At 38.4% G+C, this 22,426-nt stretch overlaps 2 protein-coding genes across 4 annotated transcripts in view; one reads left to right on the forward strand and one right to left on the reverse strand.

Annotated features, from left to right (window-relative positions):
* The window catches only part of TEX10 (testis expressed 10), a 107,630-nt gene that overhangs the window by 73,404 nt on the left and 11,800 nt on the right, over window positions 1-22,426 (forward strand). For all 3 annotated transcript variants that reach the window (XM_070727778.1, XM_070727779.1, XM_070727780.1), the window contains exons 9-11: window positions 1,089-1,266; window positions 4,394-4,482; window positions 12,305-12,438. In XM_070727778.1, coding sequence (XP_070583879.1) covers window positions 1,089-1,266; window positions 4,394-4,482; window positions 12,305-12,438 — 401 coding nt within the window. The remainder of the gene's footprint in view (window positions 1-1,088; window positions 1,267-4,393; window positions 4,483-12,304; window positions 12,439-22,426) is intronic.
* The window catches only part of SEC61B (SEC61 translocon subunit beta), a 1,118,247-nt gene continuing 1,112,878 nt past the window's right edge, over window positions 17,058-22,426 (reverse strand). Inside the window, exon 5 of the mRNA XM_070727789.1 lies at window positions 17,058-17,323. The gene's annotated coding sequence lies outside the window, so the exon portion shown is untranslated. The remainder of the gene's footprint in view (window positions 17,324-22,426) is intronic.

Raw genomic sequence — 22,426 nt, forward strand, 5'->3', positions numbered from 1 at the left:
TTTTTAATAATTTAAAAAATAAGTAATAATTTGAACATTCTATAGGCATTTATAGTTATTTATTTACTTCCTTGCAGCAAAAAACAAACAGCCAGTTTCAACTTTACAACTCCCTGCAACAATTTGTTTCAGTGCAGTTTTAGTTTCACTTTCAATTTAGCACGTGTCAGCTAAGTGTCGGAAGCAGATAATCAGTGACTTGTGCTAATCAGGCCCTACTACTGTTTGCTGCATGGAGGTAAATTGCTGCAAGGAGGTAAATTACTCTGAGGATGGCTGGCTATATTCAGTACATAAGACACAAGTTTTCACCCCCTTTTGGGGAGGTAAAAGGGTGTGTCTTATACTCTGAAAATTACAATATTTTATCTGAAATAGTTCTCCTTTGGGAAAGAAGCTACAGTAGTAGGAGTGGAAGTTGAAGAACTTCACCTTTTCCCTATCCTTTTTACTACAGGTAGTAGCAATAGCACTTAGACTTATATACCGCTTCACAGTCCTTTTCAGCCCTCTCTAACCGGTTTACAGAGTCAGCATATTGGCCCCAACAATGGGTCCCCATTTTAGTCACCTCAGAAGGATAGAACGCTGAGTCAACCTTGAGCCTGAGGAGATTCCATCTGCCAAATTGCAGTCAACCTGCAATCTGCAGAAATAGCCTGCAGATCTCAATGAGGGCCAGTTGCTGAATGAGTTGTTGTTAACTGAGAATTATCTCTATTTTCTCCCTGTCTTCACTTTTTGCATTTTTAAAACACTCAGCTTTTCCCCCAACTGAAATCTCTGCATTCACAATGTGCAGTATTGTATCCTTAATATATCTGTTCTAATGCAGTTTGATCTTGTTGTTAAGGCACCAGTCTTATCCCTGGATAAGGATTTTTCAAATTGCTTTTAGAAAATTGATATTATCGTAATATTTTTCAGTTCAGTTATAATGTACTTTATCTTTTACAGAGGACTTTAATCTGTCTATCCAAAATGCTTGATTCTTAGTTTATATTTTATTGTAGCATAATGTAATAATATGATAGCAAACAGCATAATCTGATACCTGCAGGTAACACTTAATTTCTTGAATTTCATAGATCCATTAGATGGTGCAGTGCTTTTTCTGCCACCTGAATCCCAGCAACGTTTAGTCCAGCTACTTTACTTTGTGCCTCATTTACCAAGCAATCTCCTTGCTTCTCTCAGCCGCTGTTGCATTACGGGAAAACTATCTGTAAAGTTAACCACCACTCTTATTAGGATACTGCATCTAAGGTAACTAGCCTTTTCTATTTTGCATTTCCTGAGCGAACTCAACTAAGGTATGAAATGAAATATTTTATATTTTAAGAATATTTTTAGGGTTCATCACACAGTCACCAAATTTTCAGACTGGATTTCACATTTTTATCCCCCATCAAGTCCTTTCTAAGGACCTGGGATAGACAGATGTCAGTGTTTTAATGAAGTTACAGAAATTATTGTCGTATTATTGTTATGGTTTGTTGCATAGTTGGACAGATTTTTAGATTGAATTTGTCATTCTTGTCTGCCTATTGACTCCTTCCCAAGGACTTAGGATAGGCAGCTGTGGATGTTTGGTGGTATTACAGATAGTTTCACAGGATGTAAGCTCTTCCAAGTAAAACTGGCTAGTGAATTTGTCAATACATATGATCTCCAAATGGTGGTTTAGTTGTTTTGGGATTGCACTCAAGATACCTATGACTATCAATACTATCTTTGCTTTAATTTATCACAGTTGTTCTACTACTGTTTTTAGATCTTTGTATTTTGCTATCTAGTACTTCTATTTGGTGGTCTCCAGCTAAGGCCATATCTACTATCTCAGACCTGGGCAAAGTGCACCCTGGGGGCCAGATGCCGCCCGCCCGCTGTCTGTGACTGGCCCATGGAGGTTGGTAGGAAAGAAGGAAGGAAGGAAGGAAGGAGAAATTCTCTTTCATGCCCTTTTCAAAAGTCCAATAAATGCTCATTTTTTAATTGTTCATTGGTTTCACTGCCCTTTCCAAGAAATTTAAAGCAACCCCCCCACCCCACCTCTCAGGGGAAAAAAGGGAGGAGGAGGAAGAAGAGGAATCCAAAGCTACTTTCAGGCAAAGCCTCCACTATGTTCTCTCAACTGACAATGTAGGTCAGTTGAAGAGAGGCACCTGAAAGGAATATTTTGAAAGAGAAGTAAACAACTGCCCAAAAGCAGAAAATCAGAGAGACAGAAGCTTCTCTCCATCTGGAGAAGGAAGGAAGGAGAAATGGAGGAAACAAGGAAGGAAGGAAGGGGTGGGCAATTAATTTATTATAATAATATAATTATATATTATATATATATATATATATTCAACACAAAATGTAACCCTTCCCTGGTACAGAGCTGAAGGGATTGGATACTGTAGCCTAGAGGATAATTCTCTGCCTTACAAGGCAAAGGTTGCAGGTTCAAGTCCCAGTGGGTATGGCTAGCTGATGAGGCCAAAATAAGGCCAAAATAGATCTATCCTAGTCTCCCTTAATTTTCAAATTCAGCTTAAACATGTGACATATATATATATATATATATTTATTTTCTGGCGACGTTTTGACGAGGTCCCACTCGTCATCTTCAGGCTGGTCTTTCTGTCCTTGTTCTAGGGCGAACACAGCGAGACCTGCCCTGCCTGCCTTCTATAAATACTGGTGGCTGGGTGTGGTTTGATGGCTCAGCAATTGCCTGCTGTGTAGAAACTTCCTGGTGAGTCAGTGGGGTAACACTTTGGGTCGTTGATGTAGCTGAGGTGTGCTGATTAGTTAATGGTTGTGGATTAGGCGTGATATCCTGAGTAGTTGGAGCTTGTAGGCTACTTGATTGTTTTGCAATGTGTGTTCTGAGTCTGGTTTCAGTTTCTATGGCTGGGATACGTTTAATTGCCCACCCCTGTACTATCTAGATGTTTTTTGTCTTATCAACAATATTCAGTTGCATGTTATGTGGCAGGTGCCTTTCTGCAGTCTAAGTCTCAGAGCACTTTAGCTTCATTTTCTATGGTTTTCTCTATTTTATGGGTCCCACCAGTTTCTGCTTACAGGCAATGGTATTTCTTCCAATGCAGCACTGCTGCTACTTTATCATGCTGTCTGTGTAATTTTCTTGCAGCAGCTAATCAGGTGTTCGACTGGTTAATTGTCCTCCATGTTAGGAAGTTTCTCCTTAATTCCATGTTGCTTCTCTCTTTGATTAGTTTTATCCATTTTTCTTGTTCTGCCGTCTGGTGCTTTGGAAAATAAATTGACACCGTCCTTTTTGTGTCAGCCTCTCAAATACTTTTTCTCCAGTGTCATTTTTATAATAATTTTTATAAGTACAAATACAAATACAAAGTGCTAAAAAATATTCTATGTAGGTCCTAATAAGGCAAGATCTTGTTAGCTTTCTATGAAATTTATGTTTTTAAGTAATCTTCACTTCACTTAGCAGAGTATTATCATAGCAGAATTGTGCAACACGATGTATATTGGGCACCTAAATACACTGACTCCAATATAAGCTTATGTGTTTTATTTCTTCTTGGTGGAATTTGTTTTATATTTTCACAAATAACATTTTTTTCTCTTCTCAAGTAATAACATATATACACAGTCCTTGCACTTCATTTTAGATCCTATCCTAATCCTAAATATTCTATCTATGAACATTATATATACATTCCGTCAAGAACTTTAACATTAAGAGAATCCATCTGCTCTCAGTGATGCAGATTCACCAACAACCAATATACAAATAAAAATAATTCTCCCTTCCAGCTGCCAAAACCGACTATATATCAGTATGCAAATTAGCCCTCATGTACCATTCTATTCCCCTTTTTCAATGCTGCATGCTAACAGATCTCCCATATATTATTATTATACACTTGTGTGTGAAATTATAACTGCCAGTTGTTCATCTCTGGTTGGCGCATCAATATAATATGTCTGTGCATCTTTTAAAATTGAGGAATGGAAAAATTAATCAATCCACAGATTTTCTAAGTGCTGTCCACAATAATTTTGATATGGTATCTGGTGTGTTGATAATCACTGGGACCATCAGTATAATCAGTAAAACCCACAAATGTATAGCAATCACATGTAGTTTTTTCTGTCTCTTTCTATTTGGATGTGTTTATGTCTCCTCAAATAAACATATTCTTGGTTTTGAACCTAATTTTAGGACACAATTATTGAAAAATAATGGATACCCTTGCTTTTTGAAATTGGACTATTTTTCCTACTTAAATAAGTTTTGGAGTGGATCTATGTTATATATGTCTTTTGCCATCATATCTTCTTTGGGTTTGAATTACAATGCATCTTAAATAATTTTCTCAAACTCCCCCCTCTCCCATTTTTGTTTGTTTTGTAATAGATCCTCTTTTGTGACATGGAAATATCCAGCACAGGGAAGTTCAATGACTGACATGGGTTACTTCAGCTTTTTGTTTTCAACTCTTACAGGTAATCAGCACAAATTTACTTCAAATATTGCTTGAATATCTAGAAGAATGATTTTGCATAATATATATTTACTTTCCCTTGTTGACTTCACTTGAATTTAGTTATCTGTTCTATGTTTCTATTGCATTTTATTTCCATTAATCCAGGTGATAAATATGTTCCAAATGTACATCTTTATTTCTTTTGTAGTTCCAGTATTTTTTGAAATATTGGTCAGTTTAGAATAAACAGCAATAGATTTTAATTGTCTAAAACTCCCCAAATAATTGCTGTAAGCATAACTTGTTGTAAATAGAAATAAGAAACAAGACTAGGCAGGCCTTTAAAGTGTTTTTACAATTTACATTACTCAAAGAGCAATGCCCCTCAATTATTTTTTGTTATGCCTCCCCAGGAAGAAGTAAACGACTCTCTGCCATGACTATCACGGCCCAGCCACACCCAAATTGCACCCCACCGCAAGGCACGAATCCTACTTGGCACTTGGACAAGTATCTCTGTCGCGTTCCTCAGCATTGCATTCAGGACAGCCTGTTCTAAAAGAAAAAGTCACAAGTTTGAGCAGTTTGATTGAACTTGCAAGATGTTTTCTTTTAGAACAGGCTGCCCTGGACACAACACTGATGAACGTGATGGAGGTACTGGTACAAGTGTCAAGTAGAACATGCGTCCTACTCCCTATGGTAAAAAAAGCAATGTTCCCCAGTGTCATGCACCTCCTGGAATTGCTCTGTGCACCCCCAGGGGGGTCTCGCTCCACTATTTGAGAAGCACTGCCCAAAGAGGAATTCAGTAATTAGTAAAATATTTCTGCAAATCTGAACTTTGTAATCCTGGTTCTCAGAATTTTACCGGAATTTGATTCCATCTTAACTCTCATATGACAGCATTTCATACAGGTGGCCTTTGCTTAATTGCCACTTGCTCAATGTCTGTTCACATTTGCAAATGGTGCTGATGAAATGGTAGTTCTGCTCTTTGTAGTGTCCCTAAGATTATGTGATCTAGACCTAAAACTACATAAAAAGGATCTAGTTAATTAAATAAACTTTAATTTATGGAGCACAAAAGGGGGTGGGGGCAGAGCTGCAGTCAGAGTGCGATGGATGGCTTTTCTCGGAGCTCCAGGAGGGCCAGCCAAACCGCGGCAGCTTGGTCCAGGCTGACCTGGAAAGTCGGTGAAGAGAGGGAATCACCTGGTGCTCCACAGGGTCATCGCAGAAACCCTGTTGGTAGCCAGTTCCCTGATCAGCAGCCATTTTTGTGGAAGTGACATGTCACTACTAACTCTGGAAGCAAAGTGGCATTAGAAAGGATAAAGTGAGATAGAAGTTATCTCCGGGGTAGAAAGAGCCGGGATGGCGCACCAGGTAGAGTGCTGTACTGCAGGCCACTGAAGCTGACTGTAGGTCAGCAGTTCAAATCTCATCACCAGCTCAAGGTTGACTCAACCTTCCATACTTCCGAGGTGGGTAAAATGAGGACCCGGATTGTGGGGGCAATATGCTGGCTCTGTTAAAAAGTGCTATTGCTAACATGTTGTAAGCCGCCCTGAGTCTAAGGAGAAGGGCAGCATAAAAAATGAATGAATGAATGAATAAATAAATAAATAAATAAGTTATCCAGATGAGAAGTTCTTTGCTTTAGGGATTTGACTAATTGTTTTGGGTATCCTGATAGAACTGGAAGTTAAAAATAAGTTTAGAAAGAAATTTGGTGAGGAAAGAGCTCTCTGAAGCAGCCGAATAGCTGTTTCCTATTTGGCGCCTGGAAAAGCGAATGGAGTGGAGCAGAGATCTCTTTCTGAAAGCTTTAAGAGAAAGTGCCCTTTTGGAGAAAAAGGGAATATTTGGTGACTGCAACTTTATTAGGCTTAGAGGCATAACTCTTATACTATTAAATTGGATTTCTAATTTTTTAATTTTTTGAAATTTGGAATCAATTAGCAGTTTTAGTAGTTCCCGTTCTCATATTTCTTTTTCTATTGAAAATATTGCCATCTAGTGGCTATAAGTCTACAAATTAATCTAGGACCTAGGCCAGTGATGACGAACCTTATTTTCTGCAGGTGCCAAAAGAGCATGGGCACGCGCTATTATGCATGCACGAGTGCCCACACCCATCATTCAATGCCTGGGGTTTGTTTGTGAAAACAGCTTCCCCCACCCACTGGAGGCCCTCTGGAGACCAGAAATGGCCTGTTTCCCAACTTCTGGTGGGCCCAGTAGGCTCGTGTTTTGCCTTCCCCAGGCTCCCTAGAACCCGGGGAGGGTAAAAACACCCTCCCCCACCCCCCTGGAGATTCTCTTTAATCCAAAAATGAATTCCCAGAACCTCTGTTCGAGTTAAAAATTAGCTGACCAGTACACACATGCACATTGCAGTTGAACTAGGGCAATATCTGGCATGCCAGTAAATATGGCTCTGTGTGCCACCTGTGGCATCCATGCCATAGTTCACCATCACTGGCCTAGGCTGAAATGTTACAGTTTGGGGAAAAAACATATTTTGTTTTGACCTTGCAACTTAGTTTCTCCCCATTACTGAGACATCTGGCACCAAAACAACAAAAGTCTGCTATTACTGTACTCTTACCAACATCTTTGTACATGAAAGAACACTTTGTTCTAACAGAGGCTTTAAAAAAAATTAGGCTTTTATATTTTAAATTTATCCTAAATGTTATTCTCAGTTTCCCTTTTTCAAGAAAAAAAAGGAACTGAAGTTCTTTTGCCTCTTTCTTTCTTTCTTTCTTTCTTTCTTTCTTTCTTTCTTTCTTCACTCCTCAATGCATTTCTCTTTTACTGATATAACTAAGATTGACTTTTGGAAGGTTTTTTTCCTTTTCATTTAAAATTTATTGGCTCTATTGGTTTGGGGATTTTTAATGGATTTTTGTGGATGTTGATTTTTTTTTTTTTTACATCGAGCACCTATGCTCATTTTGATTAGATTATATTTTGTGAATGTTATTTATGACATCGGGTACCTATACCCTTTTTGATTGCATTACAAATATTTTTTATGGATGCCTATTTGGGCATTGGGTTTCTATACCAATTTTAATTGGATTACAAATAATTGTTGCTCTATTGGCTCTTCATACTCATCTGAGTAGATTATAAATTTCCGGATTGGATTACCAAATGGCTTCATCTGCCTGGCAACCGCACTATGGTTGTGAGTCCACACAGGCAAGCAGGGGCCGGGAGGGCACAAGCGGGAGGCAGCAGCTTGCTTGGTGCCTCTGCTGATTCCATCAGGGTTGGCAGCACATAGGGAATAGAGGTTTCGGTTGCTGCTCTCAATCCAGCTTTCAGCGCCAAGATAGGAGCTGCTGCAGCTTCAGCCATTACACAGGCACAGGGTGGCTGCTGCTGGCCAATGAGGGCCAGGGGAGGCAAGCCAGATAAGCAACAGCTTGCTTGGCACAATGGCTGATTCTATTGGAATTGGCACAGGGCGCAGAGATTTCGGCTGCTGCTTCAGACCTGACTCTCTGTGCTTAAGATAGCCGTTGCTGCAGCTTCAGCTCCTGCACAGTGCCAGGGAACATTCTGCTCCGTGCCCTTTCTGCCCAGCAGCCGCTCTATGGTTGTGTGGTGGCAGAAGCTGCAGCAGCGGCTATTTTGGTATGGAAAGCCGAACCTATGTGCCCCGTGCCCTGCCAATCTAAATGGAATCAGCCATGGCGCCAAGCAAGCAACCTGCAGCAGCCGCACTATGGCTGTTAGTCAGCAGTAGCCAGGAGGGCACGAGGTGGACAGTCTGCTTTTCTGAAGTCTGAAACTATACTGGTGTTGGGTCCAACAGTTAATGATTGCATTATATTGAATTTTAGGGTGACGTGGTCACTCTCACCCAATGCCCCTTCTATTTCAATTCTCTCTATCATTTATTGCCTTTTTGTAAGTATTAGGTTTAGTATTGCAGCCCCTCTGGTTCCTGTTTCCACTTTTTGGGTCAGACAGTTATCTGCGAGACTGGTTAGGAATCTGTTAGATTTTCCGCTTGGTGCTGAGTTAATTTTCCAATTGATGTCGGGGTAGCTAAAGTCCCCCATTATTATGTTGTGCTTTTTGCATATTTCTGTTAGTTGGCTTGTAAAAGTTTGTCCATTGTTTCAGTTTGGTTTGGTGGTCTGTAGCATACTCCCATTGTGTTGCATTATTTTTCTTTTATGTTAACCCATATGCTTTCTAGGGGGTTATCTTTGGTTGGATATAACCCTGTGACAGTGTCTTTTATGTATAGTGCAACTCCATCTCCTTTTTTGCGTGACCTATTTTTCTTGAAAAGTTTATGTCCCTTTATCTGTGTGTTCCATTCATGTGTTTCATCCCACTAAGTTTCTGTTATTCTAATTAGATCATATTCATCCTCATACATTAGTATTTCCAGTTCGTCCTGTTTGTTCCCAAGGCTTTGTGCATTTGTGTACAAGCATTTTAGTTGTTTGTATCTCATCAGATGAAATTCTATTTGGACTAGATGAAAAGTTGATAAAGAAATTTTATAACTATTTGTTGCCCACTGAATTAGAATTTGAACAAGTTAAAGAGACTATGATAAAATGGATGAGGCTTATAGGTCATATAACAGATATGAACGAATGGCAGCCATTATGGGAAATAATTTAAAAATGACAATGTCAACAGCATTTAGAGAGAATACGTATAAGATGTTTTATAGATGGCATATGTCGCCAGTGAGATTAGCAAAAATGTTTAAAAATAAATCGATGAAATGTTGGAAATGTCGCCATACACCTGGCTCTTTTTATCATATGTGGTGGACTTGTACTGAAGCTAAAAATATTGGATATAAATTCAAATATGGATTGTGAAGATATTGAAACAGAGTATTGAGTTAAAAACTCAATTTTTGTTGGGAATTTTACCAGATAAATTGAATAAAGAAGAAAGAGATGTAATTGTTCATATAGTGACTGTAGCTAGAATTGTATATAGAAACATAGAAGATTGATGGCAGAAAAAGACCTCATGATCCATCTAGTCTGCCCCTATACTATTTCCTGTATTTTATCTTAGGATAGATATATGTTTATCCCAGGCATGTTTAAATTCAGTTACTGTGGATTTATCAACCACGTCTGCTGGAAGTTTGTTCCAAACATCTACTACTCTTTCAGTAAAATAATATTTTCTCACCTTACTTCTGATCTTTCCCCCAACTAACCTCAGATTGTGTCCCTTTGGTCTTGTGTTAACTTTCCTATTAAAAATACTTCCCTCCTAAACCTTATTTAACCCTTTAACTTATTTAAATGTTTTAAATATGCACAAAATTAATAATTGAATAGAATACCGACAGAGTCTACGGAGAGGGGCGGCATACAATCCAATAAATAAATAAATAAAGAGAAATGTTAGGGAAGATTAGGGATTGTGCTGAAATTAATAGATTTACAATGAAAATTAGAGATAAAGAAGATTTGGAGTTTTATAATATTGGGGGGAAATTTTCCGAATGGATTGAAAATAAAAATAAAATAAATAAGTATTTTGCTATTAATGTAAAAGAATTAGAGATAAGATGGTAGAAACCTGGTTGGTGAAAAGAGAAATGGTGGCAGCATTAGACAAATTATGTAACACAGACTTAAAGAAGTTAAGATTTATGAATAAGAATATTAGAAAATGTGAAAAATATATGTAATTTTTAATCTTTATATTTCTTGTGTATTTCTTTTTCTGTTCTTTTTTTCTATTTACAGCTAGTCTTTCTTTTTATTCTAGATATAGATTGGCTGTTAGATTGCTAGTTACTATATAAGATGTTTATACTGTATATATACACCATTAGATATTGACCTATGTGTATATTCATAGATATGATTGATAATGATGATATATATGTTTCCATTTACGTATGTTTTAAGGTGGAGAAAAATTCAAAACAAAATTATACCCAGAAATTTATGGAGTACAATGATCCAAAGCTACAAATTTACATTTCAAATTTCTTCATTAGGCTCTTTGAGAAGCCTTTCCAAATCTACATATTTGTTTGTAATAAAAGTATGCAGTGTTTGCTTTGAGTAACCAGTGTGTTCTCCTTAGGTAGCAATAACTGTTGCTATTCTAAAACATTAACTTTTTTAGGTTTTAATCATTATTTGGTTGTACAGTGTATGTTTTGGCTTATTGTCTTGCTATGTGACCCACTACCTTTGAGCTTCAGTTCGTAAACAGCTTTCTGGAAATAGTTCTATAAATGCTTCTAGGCTGTGAGGTTCAACAACTGTTTTTCAGACTTTGGAAACCTTTGCTTCAGCCAGTGAGATCAGATTTTGATAGCCAAATTCTGTTCTTTAAATAAGGTAGGACATCCTGTACTCACACCCAATTCCCATCTCAATGGTTGAAACACCTGGCATTAATTTTTCTTTCTGAACTGATAATCCTAGAGCTTTACATACTTTTGTCACACAGCAATACGTAGTTATGGATTATTTCCTCAAATAAAAAATGAACCATTTCCCCCCATTTGCTTAATTGGGTTTTTTATTCGGCATGGAGGGAAACATGAGGTGCAGTGCTCGTCTTCGGTGTTACCGGTGCAATTGTATGTGCATCCAGCGGGCACATATGTGCCTGTTGGCAGGAGATTTGGTGCATGCTCAGCAAGCGAAATCTCACTCGAGGACACATGAGTGAGTGAGATTTTGGTCATTTTTCACTGATATTTTTGCTTCCGCGCACCCTCATGTGAGAGTTTGCTTGCCATGCATGCGCAGAAGATATATCTCACATGGGGGCACACATGTGTGCATTGGGCCACGCAGCTGCGCACACATCCTAGAATTTCCTACTGGGATAGAGCACTTGAACGTACCGGCTGCTACCCATCACTGAAGTAACACCCTTTTAGATGCAGGATAAGCCAATACTGTTGAGCCAGGCACATACTAGGCAGTGCTTGGCTCAACAGTAATAATAAGGATCTAGTATGTAACCTAGAAGACCACTGCTTAAGTATGAATCAGCAATGTGTTGCAGCTGCTAAAAGAGGCAATGCTGCATCTACACAGGGATAGGATTAATATAACAAGACATAATAGTACCATTTTATACTGCTCTGGTGAAACCATACTTTGAATACTGCATCCAGTTCTGATTATCACAATATGGATGAAAAGCTGAGAGCTTTAGAAATCATGCAGAGAAGAATAACAAAATTGTAAGGGGTTGGGAGACTAAAGTGTATGAACAAGGAAACAAGATATGTTTAGCCTAATGAAGAGAAGTATTAGGAAGTGACATGATAGCTAGTTTCTAATGACTGAAGGATTGTTACAAGAAAGAAGGGGTCAATTTATTATTCATAGCACCTAAGGGCAGGGCAAGAAGTACAGGATGAAAGATTATCAAAGAGCGATCCAACATAGAATTAAGGAAGAATTTCTTGGGAGTGAGAACAGTTAATCAGTTGAATAGCTTGCCTCTTGAAGTTGTGGGTGATCCATCACTGGAAGTTTTCAAGAAAAGATTGGACAATCATTTGACCTGGATAATATAAGGACTCTTGCCTTGGACAGGAGATTTGACTATGAAATCCCAAAGGTCCCTTCCAGCCCTATCATTTTATGATTCTGTGGAGAACAAATAATGTTTTAGACTATATTTATGGTGAAATATTGAAGGGTTCACAAACCTTTAAATAACATTGTATTTATCTATTTATTAAAGTGAAACATGGAATGTTGAGTTTCTATTTTGTTTGTAAGAATCATAAACAAAAATAGTTAGTGTTCACTTTGAAATGTGTTCCTAATATGATTCTTTATTGTCCCTTTCAGGCTTTTCCAGTGAAGAGTTGAATAATCTTCAGAGTATTACAGGAAAACCACACATAAACCAAACACTGTTTTCTTCTGTCCAACTCTATTTAACAGATTTGGAACAATTTTCATATCATTGGACTATGGCAGAGGTAATTTATTTTCCACTGAAAGAGACTTCCTTCAGTGATTTTCATTTATCCTGAAATGAAATGTTTATGTGCTAACTGTTGGTAAGAAATTGACCTGTTTTATGAAAGTAAAATATAAAATGCAGATATATTTAATGTTTATATTTATATATTTATATAACATACAATATATTTTAATCTACCCAATGGCCTTGCTGTCAGATGGGTGGCAAACAAATTTAATAAATAATAATAATAACAACAGACAAAAGGGCTAATTCTGGTTGCGCAAGACCAAGCCTTAAAAAATAAATACATACAAACCCAAAATTGAGAAGAAATCAAATGCTGCTTCTGCAAAGAAGCTGAAGAAACAGTGGACCATCTTATTAGCTGCTGCAAGTAAAAACCGGCATGATAAAGTAGCAACAATGCTGCTTTGGAAGATCTGCAAGAAATACCATTTGCCTGCAAGCAAAAACTGGTGGGATCAAGAGAGAGAGAGAGAGAGAGAGAGAAAGTCATAGAAAATGAAGAAGCTAAAATGCTCCAGGATTATAGTTTGTTTTTTTTAAAAAAGCATCTTCCACATACTAGGCCAGAGTCTGGATAGTGTTGTGTATACTCCTGTTCAGTTTGGGAATTTTTCAGATTCTGATTCAGAAAGTGGTTATGAATTAGTGGTAGGGCTTGATTTAGAGGCAGAAGAAGTAGGAGACCAACTACAGGACATTTCTATGGGTTCAGATTCAAGTGAAGGAGAAGCAGATGCTAGATGGGTAAATCCTTATTTCAGACGCTTGCAGAGGCGAAGAAAGCAAGTGTTAGGGAAGAAATATTAAGGAGAGGAACGGGTTAATTAATTAAGTAATTAATTCATCACATCCGGGTGTCAGCGGAAGAGAAGAGTTGAGTCGTCACTCTGCCGTTAAGAAATATGGAGGTTTTTTCAAGCAGCTCCGAATGTAAGCTATGCCTTTTGTGCTTTTAATTGCAGTTTTTATGACTCTAGGCTAACTCTGACTAGCCATAAATCTTAGAATGACTTGTGGAATTTTTTAATGATTTTGATGTTGCCTTGCATACCAAAGTTTAAGATAAGTGATTAGCGCTGTGTGCCGAGATGATTCCGTGTGGAACAAAGAAAAGAAAAGATGATGCGAAGTTTTACACATTTATACATTTAGCAATCCTTTATACCATTTAGCCGGAGACCAGAAGAGTGTTGACGATTCCCATTAAGAAAATCAACCAGCCAGCTCAGGATGGCCAATTTAGCAAATGACGTGTAGTCCTTAACACAAACTGTAGCTGCGTTCCAGGCACAGATCTTTGCATTACAGAATCAACCCACAGCCCCCGTACAACCACAGGTCATCATTCAACCAAGGCTAAAGATTTATTTAGCTAAGCCATCAGTTTTTACGGGGGCAAGAGATCAAGTCGCCTCATTTCTTCATCAATGTGAAAAATATTTCAATTCTTCTCCAGACGATTTTGCTAGAGATGCTGTTCTGTCTGGGTCACTCCGGAAGCCAAGACCAACCCAAAAAGAGAAGCCAGACACACCGGTAAAAGGCAAAGGCAGTTTATAAAATTCAAGAAAAACACAGGTAACAGAAAATGTCCTTACAAACAGGAAAACGCTGTATCTTCAAATATATCCACGAAGGCAAAAGTCCATGCAGCAATACAGGATTCTTGCTGCCAAGACGAGGCTGTAGATAGCCGACCTACACCTCCCACGGGTCTTCCAAACTGCTGGGCCACAAGCCAGGAACAGAGACGTCGAGAACAAAGCAGGTCACCGTAACTCCAACTGATAACACTCCACATGGCTTCAAGGGCTTGCCTGCCTTTTAAACCCTGCTAAGGAGGATCACACCCAAGCCCAGCTGTTCCTAATTCAGTGCTGATAATACTTCTTTAATTGCTCCTTTCTTTGATCTGAACGTCCCTGTCGCAAGTCAATGACGGCTTGTGCTTCATCCCCTAATGACTCCAAGCTACTGGCTGGGGAGAGCCCCCCCCCCAGGGCTCTCATGCTGTTCTCCTTCGTCCCATTCCTGACTTTCCCCTCCCCCGTCCAACTGCTCATCCCCCTCCTATTCGCTGTCCTCCTCCTCCGGGCATGGAGTCAGCAGAGACACAGCTGGTCCCTGAGCAGCCTCAGGCTGAACCACAACAGATGCTATGAAAGTTTCTTTCATTATAACCTGTGCAAAGGTGCTGCATTTGAGTGGGCAACACGTTTCTTAGCACATCAAGACCCACTCCTGCAAAATTATGCTGCTTTTCGCCAGAGGTTTGAACAAGAATTTGAAGATCCCATGCGCGTACAAAACGCTATTCAATTGCGCCAATTACACATGGGCAACAAGACAATCTCTGAGTATATCTCTTACTTCCAGAAACTAGTCACACTCCTGAATTGGAATGAGGAAGCCCTTATGGAACTGTTCCAAGATGGCTTGAAACCCAAATTTGTGAATGAGATGACGCACCATCCAATTCCCAATACGTTAAATGAACTCTACCAGACCTGTTTGACCATCAAGACTAATTTGTCATTTGCTCAGAACCATGTCACCAGATATGAAAGCCAGTTTGGGGAAAAAACCAGACCAGTACCATCTCTACGCCAAAGATTTTAAAACAATGGTTTCAACTCCATGCCAAGATGCCCTTTCCAGATGCCAACAGACATGGGAAACTGACCAGCTGTCATCGCTCAAGAGGAACCCATAGATCTAGGTATGGCCAGACCTCACCTCAGTGAAGCCGAGAAAGCCAGACATCGAGCGGAAGGCCTATGCATGTATTGTGGAGAGGCTGGACATCTTCTACCCGCTTGCCATCAGAGAAGACATGTCACTCCCACTTCTACTCCAGTCTCGAACAACGGGCCCGCGTTTCAGGTCCAGGCTACCTGACCGGGAAATGACCAGAGCCCAGCCTAAAAGAAACCTTAGGCCGGGCGGGCACCAAACCGAATTTCAATGCTACAGCAGATGAACCGAGACCTTCAAGACACTTGACTTTAGTCACTGAGGTAAACTTAAAAAACCCACCCAAAACTCTCCCTGCTACTGTCTTAGTAGATTCCGGAGTCACCACCAACTATATGGATGAGACCTTCGCTCGTTTTCATGCCATACCATTGTGCCAAGTCACACCTCCTATTATTGTCGAAACTATCAATGGCCGCGTTCTCTTGTCCGGACCAATCAAATTTCAGACCCAAACACTTAACCATCGGACACCACGAAGAACCTATTCAATTTTATGTCACCAAAGGCCTCCACTTTCCTATGGTCCTTGGCTTAGCATGGCTCAGAACCCATGATCCCCACATCGTGTGGTCCCAAAATTGTATTTCCTTTCCTAATCTACAATGTGTTGACCACATCTGTCCACCATTTACTACTCAGCTTCCTGCCCAACTTGCCAGCACCCTTCCACCAGATATTTCCGACTTCGTTGATGTTTTCAATGAGAGAGAAGCAGACCAATTTACCCCCCCCCCTCAACCTCATGACTGTGCTACTGATATTTTACACAACACCAAACTTCCTGGAGGATGCCTCTATTAAATGTCTCAACCCGAATCAGCCACCTTAAAAGACTTTATTGACAAGAACCTGGCCAGAGGTTTCATCCAACCCTCCTCTTCATCACTCTCCACTCCAGTACTTTTTGTTAAAAAGAAAACTGAAGACTTCAGACTCTGCTGTGATTTTTGTAAACTCAATTCCATTACAATTTGTAACCGCTACCCTGTACCTTTGATCTCTGAACTCATGGACTGCGTCCGTAAAGCAACCGTTTTCACCAAAATCGACTTGCAAGGCGCTTACAACCTCATTTGCATTCATGAAGGTGATGAATGGAAGACCGCCTTCAGCATCCACTACAGCCATTTTGAATTCACCGTCATGCCTTTTGGACTTACCAATGCGCCAGCAGTATTCCAACATTTTATGAATGATATTTTTAAGGACTTTATTGACCACTTCATGGTCGTCTACCTTGATGACATTTTGATATACTCTCTTTCTAAAGAAACCCACCTACACCACTTGCGACAAGTACTCCAGCGCCTCCTACAATATCACCTTTACGCCAAGTTAGAAAAATGCCAATTTTTCCAAACTTCCATTGACTTCTTAGGACGTCATTTCCTCCCAAGGCATCATCATGGACACTGGAAAATATGATGCATTGCAAACTTGGCAACCTCCAGCTCGAGCCAAAGATGTCCAATGATTTCTGGGATTTGTCAACTACTATCGAACCTTCATTCCCAACTTTGCCACCTTGACAGCGCCCCTCACCCACCTTCTCCAGAAAGGAGTTCCATTTCAATGGGGCACCACAGAGCAGCAAGCTTTTCTCAACCTCAAAAAAGCTTTCATGCAAGAACCTATTCTCCAATACCCTGATCCCGCTCGTCCGTTTATCGTAGAAGCTGACACTTCCGACGTTGGAGTGGGGGCTGTACTTCTCCAACAATGCCAAGATGGCAGATCTTTCTTTCCCTGTGCTTATTATTCCAGGAAATTAAAACCTGCTGAACGTAACTATACCATTTGGGAAAAAGTAGGAGACCAACCACAGGACGTTTCTATGGGTTCAGATTCTTTTTTTTTTTTTTAATAATAAATTTTTATTGATTTTATAAAATGATTACATAAAACAAACATATAACAGTGCACAGTGCGTGTGCCCATCACCTAACAGACAAAACACCCCCCTTCACCACCACCACCCATACAAGGGGATTCAAAGGTTTTTAATTTTTGTTTATCTGTATTTCCTTGGCTCTATCTTGCATTAGATATTACTAAAAGAGTGATTGCAGTTTATTTTTCACATTTACATCACAGATTCTACTCAACATATAATCCTTCACCTTATTCCATCGTACCATCAGCTTCTCCAGTTTGTTTTCATCAAAGTTGTTTAATCTTATTTCCATAATTTCAAAGTGTATGTGGTCCACCATGTACCAGTACCAATTCTGTATTGTCCATTTTGTGGAGTCTTTCCAACCCAATACCACTACTGCTTGAGCACTTTCCAATGCTGCAAATTTTATTTCCTTGAATTCTCCTAATTTTCTTTGTTTAATTAAAATCGCTATTTCTTTTGCAATTATCCAGTTAATATTTAACATTTTGTTAATTTCGTTCTGTACTTCATTCCAGAATGTCTGAATTTCTGCACACTCCCAGAACATATGCATAAAGATTCCCTTTTTTTGGCAGCCATGCCAACAATTACCCTTCTCTTTCCCCTGGAAGTGTGCAAGTTGAGCCGCTGTATAGTACCATTTATGTAAAATTTTCCTTCTCATCTCTTTAACTCTTGTATTTTTAATCTTATATATATTTTCTACTATTTCTTTCATTTCACTTTCATCTATTTGTAAATCATTTTGCCAGCATCTTGTCAAACTTTTTATTACTTCCTCTTCCGCCTGCAATAACATTCTATATATATTACCGGCTTGGGCTTTTATCTCATTAATCTTTTCTTTTATTATTTTTTCTAAACAATTTTCTTCTCGTAAGAAAGCTTCTTTATTCTCACTTTTATTTAAATATTTGCTTATTGCATTAATCTGCAGCCATTTCTGTTGACCAAGCCACCATTCCAATCGAGTTCTGCTAACTCTTCCATCCTTCTCATATAATTGTTCAATTCTCATTACCCCTTTGCTATTTAGTACTTTAATAATTCTGCTTAAGTTAACATCATCACCTATATTCAATACATGTAACGTTGATAGCTTGGAATTCCTAGTTCCACATTTTCTCTGCCATTTAGACCATATTTCTAAACATGCTTTCAGAGGGTCGATTAAATTACTGATTTCTATTCTACTCCAATTTTTAAATAATAGCTCTTTATTATTTATATTGTTAATTTCCTTTTCTAACTTTACCCACTTCTTTTCCCCCCATAACTGTAATTCCATTAATCTTTCTATTTGAAATGCTTCTCTATATAGTACCAAGCATGGGCTCCCCCACGCCCCCTCTTTTTCTTGTGCAAACTGCCATTTTTTTCTTATTCTAGGCCTTTTGTTTCCTTCAATCCAAAAGTTTAATTTACTATCCCATTCTCTCAGTTTTGCCCCAGGGAGGGTACCTGGTAAAACCTGAAACAAATACATCATTTTTGGTATTATCATCATTTTAAGGGCTCTGATCCTGGCAATTCTTCCCAACCTTTTCCCCCTCCAATTTTTTATCTGCTTCTGAATTTTTTTCCATATTAAATTATAGTTGGCTGTCGCAATTTTTATCGGATTCTTAAACAACCAGATTCCTAAATATTTCATTTTTTTACATCCTAATTTCAATCCTGATATTTTTTGTATCTCAATTTGCTCTTTAGGGCCTGTGTTTAAACAAATTATCTCCGATTTCTCTATATTTACCATAAGTCCCGATTGGTCTTTAAATTCCTGGAGTAATATCATTATTCTTTTCATCATTTCGATTGGGGTTTCGGACATCACTATAGCATCATCTGCAAACAAATTTAATTTCAATTCAAATTTTCCTATTTGATAACCTCTCCATTCCTTATCACTTCTAATTTTATTTGCTAAAGTCTCAATTGCCAGTGCGAATAACATTGGGGATAGTGGACAACCCTGCTTGGTTCCATTCTGTATTTTAATCGTCTCTGTTCTGTTACCATTTACTCTAATATGGGCTATATTATCCTTATAAATTGTTTCTATAATTCTACAAAATGAATCTCCCATATTTAAATCTTTACATAATTGAAACAGATAATCATGGTTAACTTTATCAAAAGCTTTGTACACATCTAACTGTAAAATACTTAGTTTTCTTTTGGTATTGGTAGCATGGTGTATAACATTAACCACGTTTCTAATTGGTTCATAAATCTTTCTCCCTTTAACAAATCCATATTGGTCTTCCCCAATTACCTTTGGTAAGATATTCTCTACCCTGTTTGCCAGTATTTTCATAAATATTTTGTAATCCTGGTTAAGTAAGCTGATAGGGCGATAAGAACTTGGGTCCATTGGATCACGATCCGGCTTTGGGATAGTTATAATTTCTGAGATTTTCCACGTCTGTGGAGTTTCAAAGGTCTCAATTACATTGTTAAACAATTTTTCCAAATACGGTAATAATTAATTCATATAAGTCTTATAATATTCAGCAGTAAAACCGTCTGGACCTGGGGCTTTAGCAGGTTTCAACCCTTTAATAACTCTAGATATCTCATCATTTGTTATTTTTGCATTTAAAATTTGTCTATCTTCTTCCGTTACTTTCTCATTAACCTCTATGGTTTGCAATGTAATATGTTCTTTTTTGTATAAATTCCCATAAAAGTCACTCATTATTTTTTTCCATTTCTGCATTAGTACGTTTTATTACACCTTCCTTATCCTTTAAAGCAGAGATATGGGATTTCTCTTTTCTTTTTTTCAAATAATGTACCATTTGTTTCATTGATTTGTTCCCCCATCCCCTGATTCTCTGTTTTACAATCATCTTCATTTTATTCCATCTTTCTTCATCAAGTAATTGTAATTTCTTTTTCTTAGATAATAATAATGTATTCCAAGCTCTATTTCTTGTAATTTTTAAAATTTCTTGTATTAAATCTATTTCTTTTAATAGGTTTTCTCTTTCAACTTCCCAGGATTTCCTAATAAAAGCTTCAGTGCTAATACAATTACCCCTCATGACAGCCTTGTGTGTATCCCAAACTATTGTTTGCTTTATTTCGCCTGTTGCATTAATACTAAAAAATTCACTCAATTCCTTTTGTAGTTTGAGTCTATTTTTCTCACTAGCTGAAACCACAGGGTTATATCTCCAAATCCTTTGTTGCCTACCACCGTCTATCTCAATCACTGCTAACAGTGGGGCATGGTCTGATAACCAAATACTTTTAATTTCTACTTTCTTAAGCTGTACCTCGGCTGTTTTATTAATTAATATATAATCAATGCAACTAAATTTATTGTGTCTTGCTGAATAAAATGTTTCCCTGTTTACTATATTTTCATGTAAGTCCATCATATTAATTTTATTTAAATGTAACTTTTTCTTTTCTCCCCTCCCTGCTGTTAATTCCAGGTTGAAATCACCTGCTAAAATCACTGTGCCTTCCACAAAATTATCTAGTTTACGCTTTACATTCATTATGAATTGTTTTGCATTTACATTGGGGGCATAGATTACTGCTAAGGTTACTAGCTTATTATTTATTTTCCCTTTGATAAATAACATTCTGCCGTCTTTGTCTCTTTTGATATTAATTAATTGAAATAATAGTCTTTGATTAATCAAGATGGCGACTCCTCTGGATTTTGCCGTCCCTCTCGACTCATAAGGCCGTTGCCACTCGCCATTTGTAACTAATTTATCTGATTTTTCCCTTCCTTTATGAGTTTCTGATAAAAATAAGATATCAGCTTTACTGTCCCTAGCCAGCTTCATGATTCTATAACGTTTTTTCTGTGATGAAAGACCATTTATGTTTAGCGACAATAACACTGTTTCACCCATTTACATAATTTTAAATATATTTCCCCCTCCTGCAAAACAGAGCTTGCTGGAAAAATGCTTGTTGATTATCATGAATCCCCACCCTAGTGCCTCTTCCCTTACACCCCCCCCCCCGAGGGGAGGCAACGAAAAAACCTTTCGTTATCCAAGAGGCACTCCTGAATTTGCGTTCCACTAGAAACCTCCCCCATCTCTTCCCTTTTATTACAATAAAGAAAGATCCCCCCCCTTCCCTCTTTTCCCCTTGTTGGTTAGCAAAAAATACAGGAAGAAGAAGTTAGTTAGTTGAGAACAATAATACCATATTGGCAGATCAGCTCAGTTCAGTTCATTATTTCTTCTTCTGGCGCGTGATTCTCGGTTCTTCTCTTTTTTCCTTCTCCTGAAGTAATTCAAGTTCCTTTTGCAGAGCTGCAATTTTTTCCTCTTTGTTCTGCTGCACGAATTGGTTGGAGCATAAACAAATCCTCTCCTCTTCCGTGTCTCACGTCCCCGTCTCCAACTTCTGGCTTGCCCTTCGATGTTGATGCCTGGGAAGTTACCTTCGAATCAATCCCCAGCTGTTGAAGCAGTTTCTTCCCCTCCTCCAGAGATCTCGCCTGGAAAACTTTGGAGTCTTTAAAAACGATTACTGTGGCAGGATAACGCCATGTGAAACGGATTCCATTTTCATATAATTGGGAGGTGACGTCTCTCATCTGGTTTCTCATCTTGAGCGTTTCTGCAGACAAGTCTTTTAAAATGCGTATTGGAATGGCTTTGTAACGTAAGTTTGAAATCTGCTTTAATTCTCTGAAGATTTCTGCTGCTTTCCTTTCCGAATTAAATCTTACAATAACATCTTTTTGATCTCCTTGATTCCGAGATCCAAATGCCCAGTGCGCTCTTTCAAATTCACTTAGATCACAGTTAATGTTGTTTTCACTGAACCATTGGTAAATTGCTTGCATAAGATGTTTACCCTCCGCAAAATCTTTTTTAAATCCCCTCAGGCGATTAGCTCTTCTTTGTCTGTCCTCCAAGTTAATTATACGTAATTCCTGACGACTCTTTCCCTCCTCCAATTTCACAATTCTTTGATCTTGTATTTTCGACTGCTCTTTTAAATCTGCAACACCAGCCCCAACGGCCGTTATCTCCTTTTTCATATCTTGGAGCAACTGTCCCATATTGGCAAATGCCGTTAACAATGAATCCATTTTTCCCTCCAGCTCCATAGTAGACGCCATCTTTTCTTTGTTCTCACTTTTTCCCCCTACTCACATTTAAAACTGTGACTTAATCCTTCTTTTGACTCTTTTTTGTAGAGTTTTCAACAGCACCGTTCAATCCACTTCCTCCCAATCCGCTTTTCACCAAGCTAGAGAGGGTTGTCAGGGGTTAACTTTCCCTTTTCCTAATTCACATGCGGGAGCTTTCTGTAGATGCGTCTAGCTAATTGG

The sequence above is a fragment of the Erythrolamprus reginae genome, chromosome Z, assembly GCF_031021105.1.
Source record: "Erythrolamprus reginae isolate rEryReg1 chromosome Z, rEryReg1.hap1, whole genome shotgun sequence".
Classification (NCBI taxonomy): Eukaryota; Metazoa; Chordata; class Lepidosauria; order Squamata; family Dipsadidae; genus Erythrolamprus; species Erythrolamprus reginae.